The sequence below is a fragment of the Cutaneotrichosporon oleaginosum genome (genome assembly GCF_008065305.1).
Source record: "Cutaneotrichosporon oleaginosum strain ATCC 20508 chromosome Unknown ATCC20508_contig04, whole genome shotgun sequence".
NCBI classification, from domain to species: domain Eukaryota; kingdom Fungi; phylum Basidiomycota; class Tremellomycetes; order Trichosporonales; family Trichosporonaceae; genus Cutaneotrichosporon; species Cutaneotrichosporon oleaginosum.
Genome location: NW_027072173.1, coordinates 189,500 through 202,928, shown reverse-complemented (window position 1 = coordinate 202,928; position 13,429 = coordinate 189,500). Strand labels below are relative to the sequence as shown.

Here is a 13,429-nt window from a genome sequence, read left to right as displayed (position 1 = left end):
CGACACGTGTAGTCGGTTGGTCACTAGTCGTTGTCGTTCGGATCGTCACAGCCTGACAGCAAACCTCAAAGAGACACAGCAACAAAGAGAGACAGAGACAGAGAGAGAGAGTGATTAAAAATGCCAAAAGGGAGGTTCAGCTGATTCCCTGCGTTCGAGAATGGTCGGCGCAATAGCCTCAATGAAGGAGTCCAGATGGCTGACCATCACAGTTTGAGCCTGGACTTCGCCTTCAGCCGCCTGACCTACATCGTACCTGCCCAGAAACGATGCTCCGAGCACAACGCGGGCTTGTTCGTCCAAAGGAAGGTCACTAAGTTCCTTCAGTTCCGCCTGGAGCTCATCATGCAGGTCTTGAGGAACAAGATCGATCGCTGCCTGCAGGTGTGAGCAGGTCCCCATGAAGATATGACAATTTTACTCACAACCTTGGTTCGCGGGTCCGCATGGTGGAGGAGGAAGGCGCAAACCAGCGGCATGATTTTCTCAGGCTTGAGTGCGTCCTCGGCCTCGTCCTCGGCGTCGTCCTCGGCTTCGCCGGCGTCATCCACAGCGTCGTCCTCGGCGTCGAAGTTGGCATCGGCAGCGTCGTCCGCTGTGTCGTCTTCGGCGTTGTTTTTACAGGATTTAAGACTTAAGAGGCCTTAAAGGGAAGATGCGAGGATGTGGAAGAAAAATGACGTCCTTGATACAGAGGGGTTGTCGAGCTAGGATAGACTCGGCGGTTGTATATGACAAAGAGGGGTTTGTGTGTGTGGGGTGGTTTGTTTGCTGTGATGCTTGCTGTGCACGTGGCGCATGATGGGTTGTTGGATGAGTGAGTGGAAAAGAAAGTGAGAGTAAACCTTTAAAAAGGAAGAGAAGAGTTGACGACGAGAAAGGTTGACGTGTCGTGGTATCAAAGGATGGGCACAGGTCTGCGCCGGCCTTCTCTTCGACGTGTCGTGGGCGTCAATGCATGGCTGATCAATAACGAATGAATTGGCGAATTGTCATCTTGTCGACGTATCTGATCATCTCAAGATGGACAGAGCTCAGCGCTCGCCTCCTCTCCTGTTAACGATCTAGCAGAGGGGTTGATGTCATGTACTGTCGGCGGCGTCGATGACAATTTATTTCTCAACGAATCTGAGGATCAACGCAGGTCTGCGCCGACCATGCCCTACTTCTCTCCTGATTCTGGCAACCAAGGAAATTCACAAGGACGGAACGATTTACACCACAACAAACATTTGGCATACAGATGCGCAGCGAGCCAGCAAGTACTAGTTACAAATTGAATTGATGCCCAGTCGCTCAGTGGTTAGGTCTGGCAGGCCGCATCCTTCATTTGGTGGTTCGGCAGCAAGGCCTCGTGCTCCACATCCTCCGCGTACTCGTCTCCCATAATGGGAGTGCCGATCACGTATCAATGGAGGTGGACGCATTGCTCTTGACGCTCTTTGCGCTCTTGGTGCTCTTGGCGCTCTTGGCGCTTTTCGGCGACGACTGGGGCGTCGATTTGGTCGACATGGTTAAGGTCGGCGACACCTCGCGGGTCGTCCAGGTAATGTGGCACGAGATCGTCAACGCCAGCCCACGTGTAGGTCACTGGGCGCAACTTGGACTTGTCGTTAATCTCGACCTCGCATCCGCTCCACTTCAGGCCTTTCTCCAACTCACCGGGCACATGGTGATAGAGGTAGGGGCTGGCAATGTCCCAAGGAATCAGCTCGCGGTCGCGGTGGCCCCCGGAATCCGTGACGCGCCACATGTGATCCATGCAGGAGTGAACTACCGCATCGCGGCCGCTGGCGTCCCACTTGTCGATGATGGCCCCGCAGCCAGGTGCGTTGGCGTTGAAGGTGTCTCGAGCCTGAATTCGTCAATAGCAAACAAGGTGATGGAATGCGTGAGAATAGAAAAAGGGGAGAAAACAAGGTCGGGGGACGGTTGCGAACACGTACCACCTGCACAATGTCACCAGTCGCCTCTTTGATCCAGTCGTGCCACTCATCGGGGGAGTCTGGCTTCCCTCGGTTGAGCCAGCCGTGCTCATAGCGCAGCTGGTCGTTGCTGGCATCAGTCGACAAAGGCTAACGAGACTCACAGCTCAATAATAGCATCCACAACGCCCATGGTGAAGTCGACCTCTTCAATACCCCCAACACGCCCCTCGCGCAACACGTTGGCAATCTTGCGGCTGGCCTTCTGCGCTGCGAAGGGAAGCGGATACGCTGAGCGGCAGGCATGTACTTGATCGGGGGGTAGAAGTAGCTCTGGCAGGGCCATTCATCCCTCGGGAACGTCAGGGGGTCGTATTCGGCTTCCGTTGGGTCGATGGTGCACATAGCGGCGTAGGTGATGGATGGGATGCGAGAGATAATGATGGTGATGGTGGACTAGCATGAATTGGTGACGCTGGGTTGTGGGAGATGGGGAGATCGATGTGAGTGTCTGATCCCGCTTTGCCGCTGCTACACATCACATCTCCTTGTCGTACATAAATAACTGTGCAACCCATTCCAAATGATCTCTTGTTCTCGTTGTTTGGTTCCAGATGACCCTGAAATTTACACCGACCAGACGTAGTCTTGTCGCTCGCCACCCACCCGTCACACCGATGACTTTGTGCCGGCCCGTACATCATCCTCAAAATCGACTCGGGCTCGCACCGCACCATGGCCAGGCCTAATGGCATCAGACTCTTCGCCGAGGCATGAGCGGCGCTTGACTGTTGCACAACTGCCCATGACCCCGCTCCATCGTTGCTCTTGGCTTCCGCGCCCTTGACCGCAGAAGCGCACCCTCCCGCGCCTCCCGAAGTCGTCGACGGGACCAAGCAGAAGCATACCAGGCGACCTCTGTCGCTAAGTACGTCTGCATGTCTGTTCCGAGGGAAACGCGCCTCAGAACGCCCGGCTGAACCATGCTTTTCAGCCATATACATCCGACAGCGTCGGCCTGGCGAGATTTCCGCATCACGTCGGCAAGTGGTCCGTGCTGCAGCACAGTGCGGCCTTGGCTCGGGTGAGCGACGAGCCACACTCCTAGCTGCGACTGACTCGCCTACTGTAGCCGAAACAAGATCTAGATTCTCCGCCATGTATGGTCCGCCGTCACTTCACGGAGTGGCACAGGTCTGAGAGTCTGCTTGGCCGATGGCAAGTTTGTGGGATCGTGTGACGGAAGCCCAGTCAAAACGCATTTCATCATAGCATACAGCCGTGTTCACAAGATCAAGTCTTAGGCAATTCACTTGCGCTGAAGCCGAACCATTCTGAGCTACAAGATATCATCCCAGCGCATTTGGGGAGCTCCAGCACCGCTCATCAGCCTGCCATTATTTGCGTCACCAAGACGAGGCCGTTACAATGCTGCCGTCAATGCTGGCCGCGTGCCGTACTCACGTTCTCCCAGCTCGAGCGCGAGCTGCTCTGGTGTACGCGTAGCAGCGTACTCCTCGAGAGTCATGAACTCAAGGCCCGCCAGGTCCACCTCTCCTAGCTGTCGGATGACCTGCACTCGGACACGCTCAGCGAACACATCTTCTACGCCCCTCCCGCCCATCTCGGCCGGAGCAATACCAAGCGTCATGGGGCTCAAGGCATGAATGTTCACAAGCGTGACGTGCATCTTGGGGGCGGCCGCGAGCATCCCAGCGACAGAGTACATTAGTGCCTGGTGCTGCTGCTTGAGAGCAAAGTCGGGATCGGCGCGGTCGAGCTCGTGTCGCGCATCAAAGAGGAACACGGCGGTGGCGAGGTCCGCCGGCCGACCCACATTGTCCACCTGTATCATGGGCGAATGGAGGGGCGAGTTGAGGACGAGGCGCCTTACACCGTGGGGGATGCGCAGGCCGGGCATGGTGCTCCAACTTGTCGGGCCGAGGAGGATGATCTCGGGCGCGGTGATGGGCCCAGAGAGATCGGGCGGCCGTGGCGCCTCGCTCCACCCGTCTCTGCTCACGGCCATGCGCAGTGTTTGGACGTGCGTGAGGAACGAGGGGAGGGGATGCAGCCCCGTGGGCGGGAATACCTCGCCAAGATCCACTGTTGTTGTGTGTGCGAAGACTCTGCTGAAGAAGCGGGAGGCGGATGACGGCCACTCGGCCGCCTGGCTTCGCCGCAGCACGGGCGTTGGGAAGTGCGGCGCGAAGCCCGTGCGTGAGCGCACTCTTACACCTCGCGCCACAGAGACATAGGCAATCGTCACATCGGGCGCTAGGCGCGAGTCGACCCAGTCCCGCAGCGAACGGCTCACGAGGCGCAAGCGGAGGAGAGACGCGGAGGGCGCAGCCCCGAGGATAGCTTCATAGATGTGCGGAAAGGCTTTGTGGTCGAGCACCGCTTGCGAGATGCGGGCGGGCTGCTGATCCGACATGAAGAGGTGATGGCCGATCGAGCAGCCGTGACGCGGACTACCCGTGTTGGCAGCGAGATTGACACGATGATGGGTAGATACTGCACCGCAGTGAGATCAGGAGGAGATGGGGGAGACGAGGGAGGCGAGGGAGACGAGGAGGATATGATCACATGAGAGATGGCTGTCGATCACCTCGCAGAGCTTTATCAGTCCACCCAGGAGTAGATCGCGAATGATGACGATAGCGGAAGCACTTTGATGACGTCCAGTCCATCACGAGCCGTTGCCCAGACCGACCTCCAGGCGTAAATCACCGACTCCGTCACTCTTGAAGAGGCTTCCCAACACCGCGTCCTTGACAAAGGCCTGGCAACGGATTGGTACGCAACTACGCAACTGTTGTGCATGTCGGAGGTCACAGTCAGAGTTCTTTCACCCTCCGCTTCGTCGGGACAGTTAACCTCCTCCACCCTCCACCCTTTTCTCCTCCCACCCCGTCGGTACACCCCATCTCCCGCGTTGTGAATAGTGCATGCAAGTTGTAGTGTACAGACGTGACGTTTATGCTTAGGGGCGGCCGAAGGGGCGACGGCGGTTGGGAATCTTCTTCGCGCGTCCAGAACGGATGACGAGGCCGAGCATGACGGTCGTCGCGGCGCACAACGAGAACCATGTAATGGCGTACGTCATGTGCTGGTTGCGCAACTCGATCTGTGGGGGCCGCCCGACGGGCACGCCATTCGCCATGCGCAGGGACGCGGGCACGCCGCTGTCTCCGTCTGCTGTCAGCGCACTCCATGGCCGTGGCTTACGGTCAATCACATCAACGAGCACCGGCTGCACGCCGCGCGCCTCGCCGCCAACCCACTCGGCCATGTCAGGAATGTCCTTCCAGAACCAGCGGTTCTGCTCGGGCTTGTTCTCGGGGACAAAGTATGACTTGGCGTCGTGATCAATCTTCGTAAGCATCGCCTCGATGACCACCTCGTCGCCAGGCCCGCCGTTGGCGCCGAGACCGGGGCAGGGCTTGCGGCCCTCGCGGATCGCGTCGCCTTCAGCAGTCAGGATAAAGCCCTGGTTCACGAGCACGGTGCTCCCTCCCTCGGCGCTGCGGTCGAACGGCACGATCAGGTGGTAGCCAGCGATGCCATCGCGGGTCTGCGGCCCCTGCAAAATGGGCGGGCCACGGAAACGACCCTTGAGGAGGACTCGGCGGAAAGCAAAGTCAGGCAGAGCGGACATACTGGCATTAGCGCAGCGTGAAGAAGCCATCACAGACAACTCACTTGACATGAGGGGGAAGGGCGATCGGCGCCTTGGTAAGGTTGTGGTCGATCTCGTCGATGAGAGCAAGTTTCCACTTGAGTCGTTGAACCTGCCACACGCCCAGATATCCACAGAGAATCGGAGCGAAAGCAAGCAAGATTGTGATGGGTCGGAAGAGTGTTGAGCGCATCGACGTGCTCACGACAGTGGATGCGTGCCGCGAGCCAAAAGTGAAGCCGGCGCCGGCGCCGAGCCCAGCGGTGAAGTTGAAGGCGGACCGCGGGCTGGTGCGCGGCCGCAAAGGCGCCCCGCCGGCCCGAAAGGCCGCACGGAACGCGGAGAAGATGGGGCGGGACATGATGCGACGTTGAGAGCGCACCACCGCTCGCGTTCAGTTCGCCGCCTGCCTGTCGGCAGCGTCCGAATATTTGCTTCCGTCTCCGAATCGGTTGACGGGATTGTTGACATCATCTGAGGCTCTCCGTTCACATCACCTTCAAACATGCACGCGTCCAGCTCGGCGCGCCCACTCGAGGCTCTTCCTAGCCTCGCCGCGCTGCAGAGCTGGGTACATCGGCCACAGGCGCGGGCGCCATGCTTCGTGAGCGACGTGTATGCACTGCGCGCCCTGCGAGAGGAGCATGGCACCATCACGCGCCCGGCCAAGGGTGAGTGCAGCGGTAACACGGCTAACATACAGATGTATACCTCCTCGAACGCTTTCCATGCAAGTTTGTGGAGCTGGTAGGCTGGGCTGCTGGCGTTGACCACAAGGACGCGTCCATCACTATAACATGTGCGTCTTCCCTCACGCGGATGAGACAATGTGCTGATGGCAGTGGACGATGGCGATGGCCTGTGTGTTCTCAACGTCATTGTCAAGCTCGCGCATGTCGAGATCCCGGTGGGGGGGAAAGGCAAGGGGAAGATGGAAGATGGCAAGACGGAGGAGGAAACGCCCGCACAGAACAAGAGCGAGACTCGGTCTACATTTCGCTCCGCACGACAGCGAGATTTCCGATCACGCCCCCAACCGCCCCAGCCACCAGCCAAGGTATATGTCCGGCCCAACATCCAAGTGGGTGATATGTTGCGTTTGTCCGGCTACGTGGAGGACTGGGCGCGCCGAACAGAGACCGTACGGCAAGTAGTCGTTGACGAGGCGTCGGGGTCTGGATACATCCGTGAGCCTCCTGCCGGCTATGGCTGCTAACGATAGGTGTCGTGGACCCGGACGAGCAGTACGAGCATGTTGAGGCCGTGAATCACATGCGACGCGAGGTATACTCCCGTCCTTTCGAACTCCCTGCAGCAGAGCCACCATCTTCAGTGCGCTCATCTCCCGCGAAGAGCATGGCATCGACTTGGGATGCAACTAGCGATCTCGACGCCGTGGAGGATGACCTGGGACCAGATCTTCCCAACCCTTCGAAGCTATCGTCCAAACTCCTCAACGAGAAGACATTCAAATACTACCTGATGGATCACCTCGTTCGCGAGACGAGACGGGCGTTAAGCTCCGCGACTCGGGTCCTGCTTGCCGATCCCTCGGCGCAGGTGAAAGAGCTCGCAGCCCTTTTCCCCGAGTATGCGGCGTGCACTGTCCCTCCACGTCGCGGACGAGCGACCCTCTCACGGTGCGTATCTCCGACCCCAACAACGCCAGCCTGTGAACGCAAACCGTCCCCTACTCCCCTGCCACAGCGGCTTGCAACACCCGACATCTTCACACCCAGCCGTGCGGAGAACACCCCCTCCTATGAGACACCTCGTCCTCGAGTCACGTTTCGTTCCAAGGCCGAACGCGAAGCTGCCAGGGTCCCGCTCGACAGCTGTAGAGGTTCCCCAGCAAGTGTGTCGGGTGAAAGAACGCCAATGGCGCGCCCTTTGCGCCGTTCTCTCCCCCCCAAGGCTGAGCGAGAACGGTGTTTCAAGCCAGGTGCCAATCCCTTTGTTACTCAGGCCACGCCCCGCGCCTCACCCGCCAACGTCTCCTTCCTCTCGTTGGAACCTCTCTCCTTTGAGCCGTTCACCGTGCCTGCTCTTCTGGCAGTGGAAAGGTTACGCGCTCTCGCCGCGCTTGTGGTAGACGCTAGGGCGCGGCGCGAGGAGGGCGAGCGTCGGAAACGTGTTAAGGAGGGGCGCGTAACACTCGAAGATGAGAAGATTGTCGCCAATCGTCGTGCCCGTGGCCTCCGCAGCAGCGATTACAAGCTCACCGACGAGGAGCGGCAGCGCAAGATGGCGAGATTGGTCACGTGGGCGATACGCACGGCTGCGTCTGAAGGCGAAGTGGTCCAGGTCGAAGGCACGAGTCACTCGCTGCGGACAATGGAGAGCTTCGACTCCTGTGTGTCTTTGTCTGTCTTGTCTCAAGAAGCTGGATACGTTCCTATTCCACCGGAACTACTCGGCCCGCTTCTTCTTCCTCTGGCCGCTGCCGCACGCGCCGAGATCCGCCCTACATTCCGGAGCAGAGCAGAGCGTGAGGCCAACGTTTGGCATGAGCAACGCGTTGTCGACACCCACGTTCTCCTCACGCGATTACGGCAGTGGGGTGAGGATGGGCGATGGGAGCGCGTCACGGAGAAGCCCGTGCAGGAGGCGGCCGAGTGGGCCGAGGCGTCGGGCCTTCTCCGTCTCGGGGTGTGATGAGAACCTGGACCGCTGGCGTGCACTGCGACGCCGACAATACACCGCCAAAGCGCCGCAGTAGGCGAGGCATTCTGGGAGGAATCGGAGTCGGCTAACAACGGGAGCGGCAGCAAATTGTCGCGTGGACGGTAGATTCCCCGTTTCGCCTGATACCGGGCAACAATTACCCGCCATCCGTATACGACAACCGCAATTCCAATCGCGGCAGGCGCATTTGACGAGCAGAGGAGAAGTATTGTAACATGAAGTAGTACAACTGTGTCTCTATGGGTTGACTGAATGTTGTCCGGGGGCATGTATGTAATTAATGGAAATGTGGGTTATTCTATGATCTATGGGAGTGGGAGTGGTGTGAGGTATTGAGATTTGGTCCAAGGGCAAGCGATTGCAAGCGCGCAGGCGAGTGGTTGCTCAAGGTGCTTTGCGTGAATTGCTTTTCGAGGACGAAGGAGGATGAGAAGACGTGTGGTGCCGAGTGTCGCGCGCACACCACAGACCGCCGATGCTAGGGAGAGGATCGCATATCCGCTTCGGAGAGTCCTGGTCGGGTGCTCGGCCATGGTCGGCGTCGGCGCCTGCGGTTGTATCGGGCGCTGACTGGGTGGACAGGACGACCCTCATGGGCAGCGCCTGGACACGAGGGGGTGAGGGACGGGGGGAATGAGCGCGGCGGTCTCGCTCTTGGCGGGCCTGGCGGTGCTCGTGCGCGCGTGGGGGCTCGCTCACTCGAGATCGGGGGTGGGGCTCTGTGCGCCGATCGTGTCGACTTCCGGATGCACGTGCGGGAGCCGGCACGGAGCTTGGCCGGCGCGGTGACGGGGGCTCGACTTTGACGCGCTGAGCTGGCGGCGCCGAGGCGGCGGCGGCGGCGGCATGCGGCGACCGACGGCGCTTGCGCAGTGCCGAGCCTTCCAAGTGCGGCTCGACGTGCAGTCGCCGAGGCTTCTCGTCCAGCACTTCGATACGCGCGTACTGATACTCGCGTTCCGCACCGTGCGGCCGGTAATGCCGGAACCGTAACCCGAGGGCGGTGGGCTCGTGCTCCTCACGCTCCTCATGCTCCTCGTGCTCCTCGTGTTCCTCAACTTTGATGCTGACGCCGGCGCCGGGCCGTTTCGCAATAGGCTTCGTATCGGTATCCTTGTCCCTGCGGGATGATGTGCAGCCCGGACCACACTGTGTGGGGTTGAGGGCGGCGGGCTCGTGCGCGTCCGGGTCATAGTAAAAGGCAGGGAGGGTGCGCTGGCCGCTGGCATATGGCGAGCCATGGTCGACAACATTGAAGTGGACGGCGTCGCGCGCTGCGCCGGAGACGACTGCAGGGTTAGTGGCGTTGGACGGTGGCGATTGGGGAATTTGGCGCGTTTCGCTGCAGCGCGGGATGGATGCACTCACTTGATGCCCAGTCGCGGCACTGATTAAAGCGGCGACGCGCTTCGGACGCTTCGGCGAAGAGACGGGAGCGCTGTGATGGGCTACGCAGCGCGGGCAGCGGCGAGGTGGGCGCCGACTGCACCTGGCGGTGGTGGACGCAGCCGCAGGCGGTGTATGGTGCGGCCTCGGCGATCTCTGGACGCGCAGGCGCGAGGGGTTCGGGCATGAGGGGAAACATCGCCGGAGGGAGGGAAGGGGGAGAGGGGGAGAGTGGGACGGGGCCGATGTGGTGGGCGGGGTGGTCGTGGGAATGGGTGGTAGTAAGTCGATGGGCAGTGAGGTAGTCGCGTTCAGAACGATGGCATGTTAAGACAAGTTGGAGGTGGGCGCGGGTGGGCGTGGGTTTGATATCGCCTGGCGTACGGGCGTATGGAGGTGGATTGTGTTTGTGCGTGCGGTAATGAAAGGAGCGAGAGTCAGAGTGAGAATGAAAGTGAGGGTGAAAGTAGTGAGGCCACTGCGTTGATTGTTGTAGTTCGAATAAGTGACAAACTCTTCGAAATCATCGAGACGACGTCGAGCTCGAGGTCGTGCGAGGTCCGTCCGCTTGCCGTCCGCCACATAGCTCTGCCATCTCTCCTAATAGTTTGCCTCCTCTGTCACAGCGTAAAAGCAGAGGTTCTAGCGACATGCACGAGGACGTCATGTACGGATATTGCCGCGCAACAGCAGAATTGCATTGTTGCAGGCGATAGCACAGCCTGCAGCCGAGATGACTCCACCAAAACAGCCGAGACGCCGTATGACATTGAATGACGGAGATACAAGTCCGCTCGGATCACGGATATACCACCTCCGTCTCGCTTGCACGCGGGCTTCTCCGCGGCGGGCCTACCTTCGGAGCATTGGTCCCACATGCCTATTGTGTCCACGTGCTTTATAGGCAAGCAACCATGCGACTCACGCGACTAATCGTTATCGGCATGTGACGGGCACCTTTACTGGCGGCATGCGGCAGGCAACACAGCAATGACGACCACGACACGACACGTACCTTCCTCCCTCGCATCAACCCAACCGCGACTTTCCCTCCTTGCCACTCGCCATTCACTACATCACATTCAACATGGACTATTCTACTCTCCGCGATACATTCAAGCGCGACGCCTGGACCGATACGCAAGAGCGAGTGCGTTACCTAACTCTTCTTCCCCACAGGCGTTCCGGTCGTATACTCGGCTAGATGGCGAGGCCGGCCGCTTACCCGCGCATCTTCCTCCCTCTTGCCCACCGCGACGGGCCACCGTGCCGGAGCTTCCGCTCATGCTGCCCAGCTGATGCTGACCACAGATTCTGCTTGAGCCGTTCACATATCTCAACTCAGTACCCGGCAAGGAGGTGCGATCGCAGCTCATTGCGGCATTCAACGCGTGGCTTAACGTTCCTGAGCCGGACCTCGATGTCATCCGCCACATTGTGTCCATGCTGCACAATGCGAGTCTACTGTGAGTAGCCGAGGGCGAGCGAGGCGAGCGTGGTGCAGAACGTCTTGTCGCTTGGATGGCGAGGCAGCCACCATATCACGGCATCCGGCTGACATCAGCATGGACGACGTCGAGGACGACTCGGAACTGCGCCGTGGAGTGCCTGTCGCACACCAGATATACGGCGTGCCGCAGACAATCAATACGGCCAACTATGTTTACTTCCTCGCATTTCAGGAGCTGCTTAAGCTGCGGGAACGTGGCGGCAAGGAAACGCCCGACCTCGTGGGCATGGTGACTGGTGAAGCAACAGGATGCCTCGGGTAGCTGACAATAGAGGAACTCCTCAACCTGCATCGGGGACAGGGGCTGGACCTTTTCTGGCGCGATAGCTTGACCTGTCCAACGGAGGAGGAATACGTTCAGATGGTGCTTGGGAGTGAGTGCCAGAAGTTAAAAATTGACAGGGCTAACCGTTCAGAGACCGGGGGCCTGTTTCGCATCGCTGTCAAGCTCATGATGGCGCGGTCTGAGTCCACGTTGTACGTGCGAATTTTGGTCATGGGGTGTAACACTAACATCAGTGACTTCGTGCCACTCGTCAACCTCATCTCGGTCTGGTTCCAGATTCGCGATGACTACATGAACCTGGCCTCGGGAACGGTGAGCTGCATCGCGCGCCTCAAGCTGACCCCAGTACGCCGACAACAAGGGCTTCGCAGAAGACTTGACCGAGGGCAAGTTCTCCTTCCCTGTCGTCCACGGCGTGCGCGCCAACCCGGGCAACCGCCAGATCCTCAGTGGGTTCCACACACCTCAGCACGACTGACCGCAGACGTGTTGCAGAAGCGCACGACGTCGCATGCTCTTAAGGCGCACACGGTAGACTACCTTGCCAAGGAGACGAAGTCATTTGAGTACACGCGGGGCGTCTTGGATACTCTCTTGAGGCAAATCAAGGAGGAGATTGGGGAGCTCGGTGGAAATCGCGCTTTGGAGAAGATCATCGAGGTGCTTGAAAGCACGCCGACGGAGCACAAGTGATGTAACTCGGACAACCGGACTATCGACAGCATGACTACTCTTGTACCATACCATAGCACATCTACTTGTTTATACTTGTACACATAATGGACGTTGCTTGTAGACATGGATGGGTGTCAGAAGGAACCACGCGGTGCCTGCGGCATATCTGTGACCAGTTAGTTCAGGCGGTAGCACCCTACGCACTTTTGGACACCTCCTTAGCTCGTGCGGCCTGCTCCTTGCGCGCCAGCTCAGCTTGCCGATTAGAGAAGATGGCGCGGTGCAGCGCAAACTTGCGGTGTGCAGGTGGTGCAGGCGACGAGGGCACGTTGACAGGGCTGACAGGAGCCGGTGAGCGAGGAGACTTTGGAGATGAGCTGTCCTTTTTTTCTTCCTGGCCGAAGCCTGGGAGTGATGGGAGGTAAGAGAGAAGACCTCCACTCTCCTTCTTCTTCTCGTCGTCCTTATCGTCCTTCTTCTCCTCCTTGGCGTCGTTGCGTCGCGTCTCGCGCGCTCGATACTCCTCTACGATCTTTCGGACGTCATCGGCGCTTGGGCCCGGTGGTGGCGTCGCAATGGGTGTTGCGCTAGTGTGAGCCTCTGTTCCGCTGTGCAGTCACATCTCTGACAGAGCAACAACTCACAATCCTCTGTGCACGTGTGCAAGGCGTTAACGGGAGGTCAGAGTAGATGGTGGGGAGCGGAAGGAGGTTGCGATAGAGAAGACGATGGCAAGGAAGCGGGAGATTGCGGGGCAGCCAAAGATGGCGAGCAGGCGCAACGTCAGCAATCCGATTAAACCTGCGATATATTGCACGCACACATCTGATAGATGTCCCTCACAGGTATACAAGAAGTCCTCGGTCTTGAGCGTTGCAAGTACTGTCGTGGTGGGACGTCTGCAGACGTAGCACGGTCGCGACGTGCCCACTTTCTGCAATTAGTCTCTATTCCGGACTTGCCGGCTCACTCGCTCGTAGTAGACGTTCTGGAGTGGCATATAGATGAATGGCGCAAGCAGCGAGGACGAGTGGGACGATCGAGACGAGGGAAAGGCGGCAGATGTTTATGCTGGAGGACGACGCCGGACGGAAGCAAGATATGTGGAGGTCAACAAATGGCCATGTCGAATTGCCACCTCACTCATTCGAGCTTTCGATCCTACAAGTCCTGCTCTCGAACCATACTCACGCAGAGCTCGACATCCAGAGCTTGCATCTGAGACAATTCGCATCACATCTTCGCGTTCCCCCTCTCCACTTCCCCATCTTCACCGGCCC

The 13,429-nt window shown here is 59.0% G+C and overlaps 7 protein-coding genes across 7 annotated transcripts; 2 read left to right on the top strand and 5 right to left on the bottom strand.

The window, feature by feature from the left end:
- Positions 1-1,658: 1,658 nt before the first annotated feature.
- On the bottom strand, positions 1,659-2,271 carry COLE_04532 (uncharacterized protein; the record flags this gene model as incomplete). The annotated part of the gene is made up of 2 exons (XM_018419293.2): positions 1,659-2,055; positions 2,090-2,271. 2 exons carry the CDS (start codon positions 2,269-2,271, stop codon positions 1,659-1,661), a joined length of 579 nt encoding a protein of 192 aa, XP_018275451.2.
- A 1,077-nt stretch (positions 2,272-3,348) lies between these two features.
- Positions 3,349-4,362, bottom strand: COLE_04531 (uncharacterized protein; the record flags this gene model as incomplete). Its single annotated transcript, XM_065626356.1, has 1 exon — positions 3,349-4,362. One exon carries the CDS (start codon positions 4,360-4,362, stop codon positions 3,349-3,351), a length of 1,014 nt encoding a protein of 337 aa, XP_065482297.1.
- A 549-nt stretch (positions 4,363-4,911) lies between these two features.
- COLE_04530 (uncharacterized protein) lies at positions 4,912-5,968 on the bottom strand (the record flags this gene model as incomplete). Its single annotated transcript, XM_018427018.2, has 3 exons — positions 4,912-5,123; positions 5,157-5,587; positions 5,631-5,968. The coding sequence occupies 3 exons, from the start codon at positions 5,966-5,968 to the stop codon at positions 4,912-4,914; spliced, it is 981 nt and encodes a 326-aa protein (XP_018275449.1).
- Positions 5,969-6,112: 144 nt separating this feature from the next.
- Positions 6,113-8,262, top strand: COLE_04529 (uncharacterized protein; the record flags this gene model as incomplete). The annotated part of the gene is made up of 4 exons (XM_018424479.2): positions 6,113-6,278; positions 6,311-6,406; positions 6,450-6,794; positions 6,830-8,262. 4 exons carry the CDS (start codon positions 6,113-6,115, stop codon positions 8,260-8,262), a joined length of 2,040 nt encoding a protein of 679 aa, XP_018275448.1.
- Positions 8,263-8,676: 414 nt separating this feature from the next.
- COLE_04528 (uncharacterized protein) lies at positions 8,677-9,877 on the bottom strand (the record flags this gene model as incomplete). The annotated part of the gene is made up of 2 exons (XM_018419290.2): positions 8,677-9,581; positions 9,661-9,877. 2 exons carry the CDS (start codon positions 9,875-9,877, stop codon positions 8,677-8,679), a joined length of 1,122 nt encoding a protein of 373 aa, XP_018275447.1.
- An 888-nt stretch (positions 9,878-10,765) lies between these two features.
- On the top strand, positions 10,766-12,167 carry COLE_04527 (uncharacterized protein; the record flags this gene model as incomplete). The annotated part of the gene is made up of 8 exons (XM_018425855.2): positions 10,766-10,828; positions 10,990-11,144; positions 11,243-11,424; positions 11,461-11,562; positions 11,605-11,665; positions 11,708-11,786; positions 11,821-11,923; positions 11,959-12,167. The coding sequence occupies 8 exons, from the start codon at positions 10,766-10,768 to the stop codon at positions 12,165-12,167; spliced, it is 954 nt and encodes a 317-aa protein (XP_018275446.1).
- Positions 12,168-12,283: 116 nt separating this feature from the next.
- COLE_04526 (uncharacterized protein) lies at positions 12,284-13,149 on the bottom strand (the record flags this gene model as incomplete). Its single annotated transcript, XM_018425854.2, has 4 exons — positions 12,284-12,315; positions 12,354-12,736; positions 12,971-13,083; positions 13,120-13,149. 4 exons carry the CDS (start codon positions 13,147-13,149, stop codon positions 12,284-12,286), a joined length of 558 nt encoding a protein of 185 aa, XP_018275445.1.
- Between the last annotated feature and the right edge of the window lie 280 nt (positions 13,150-13,429).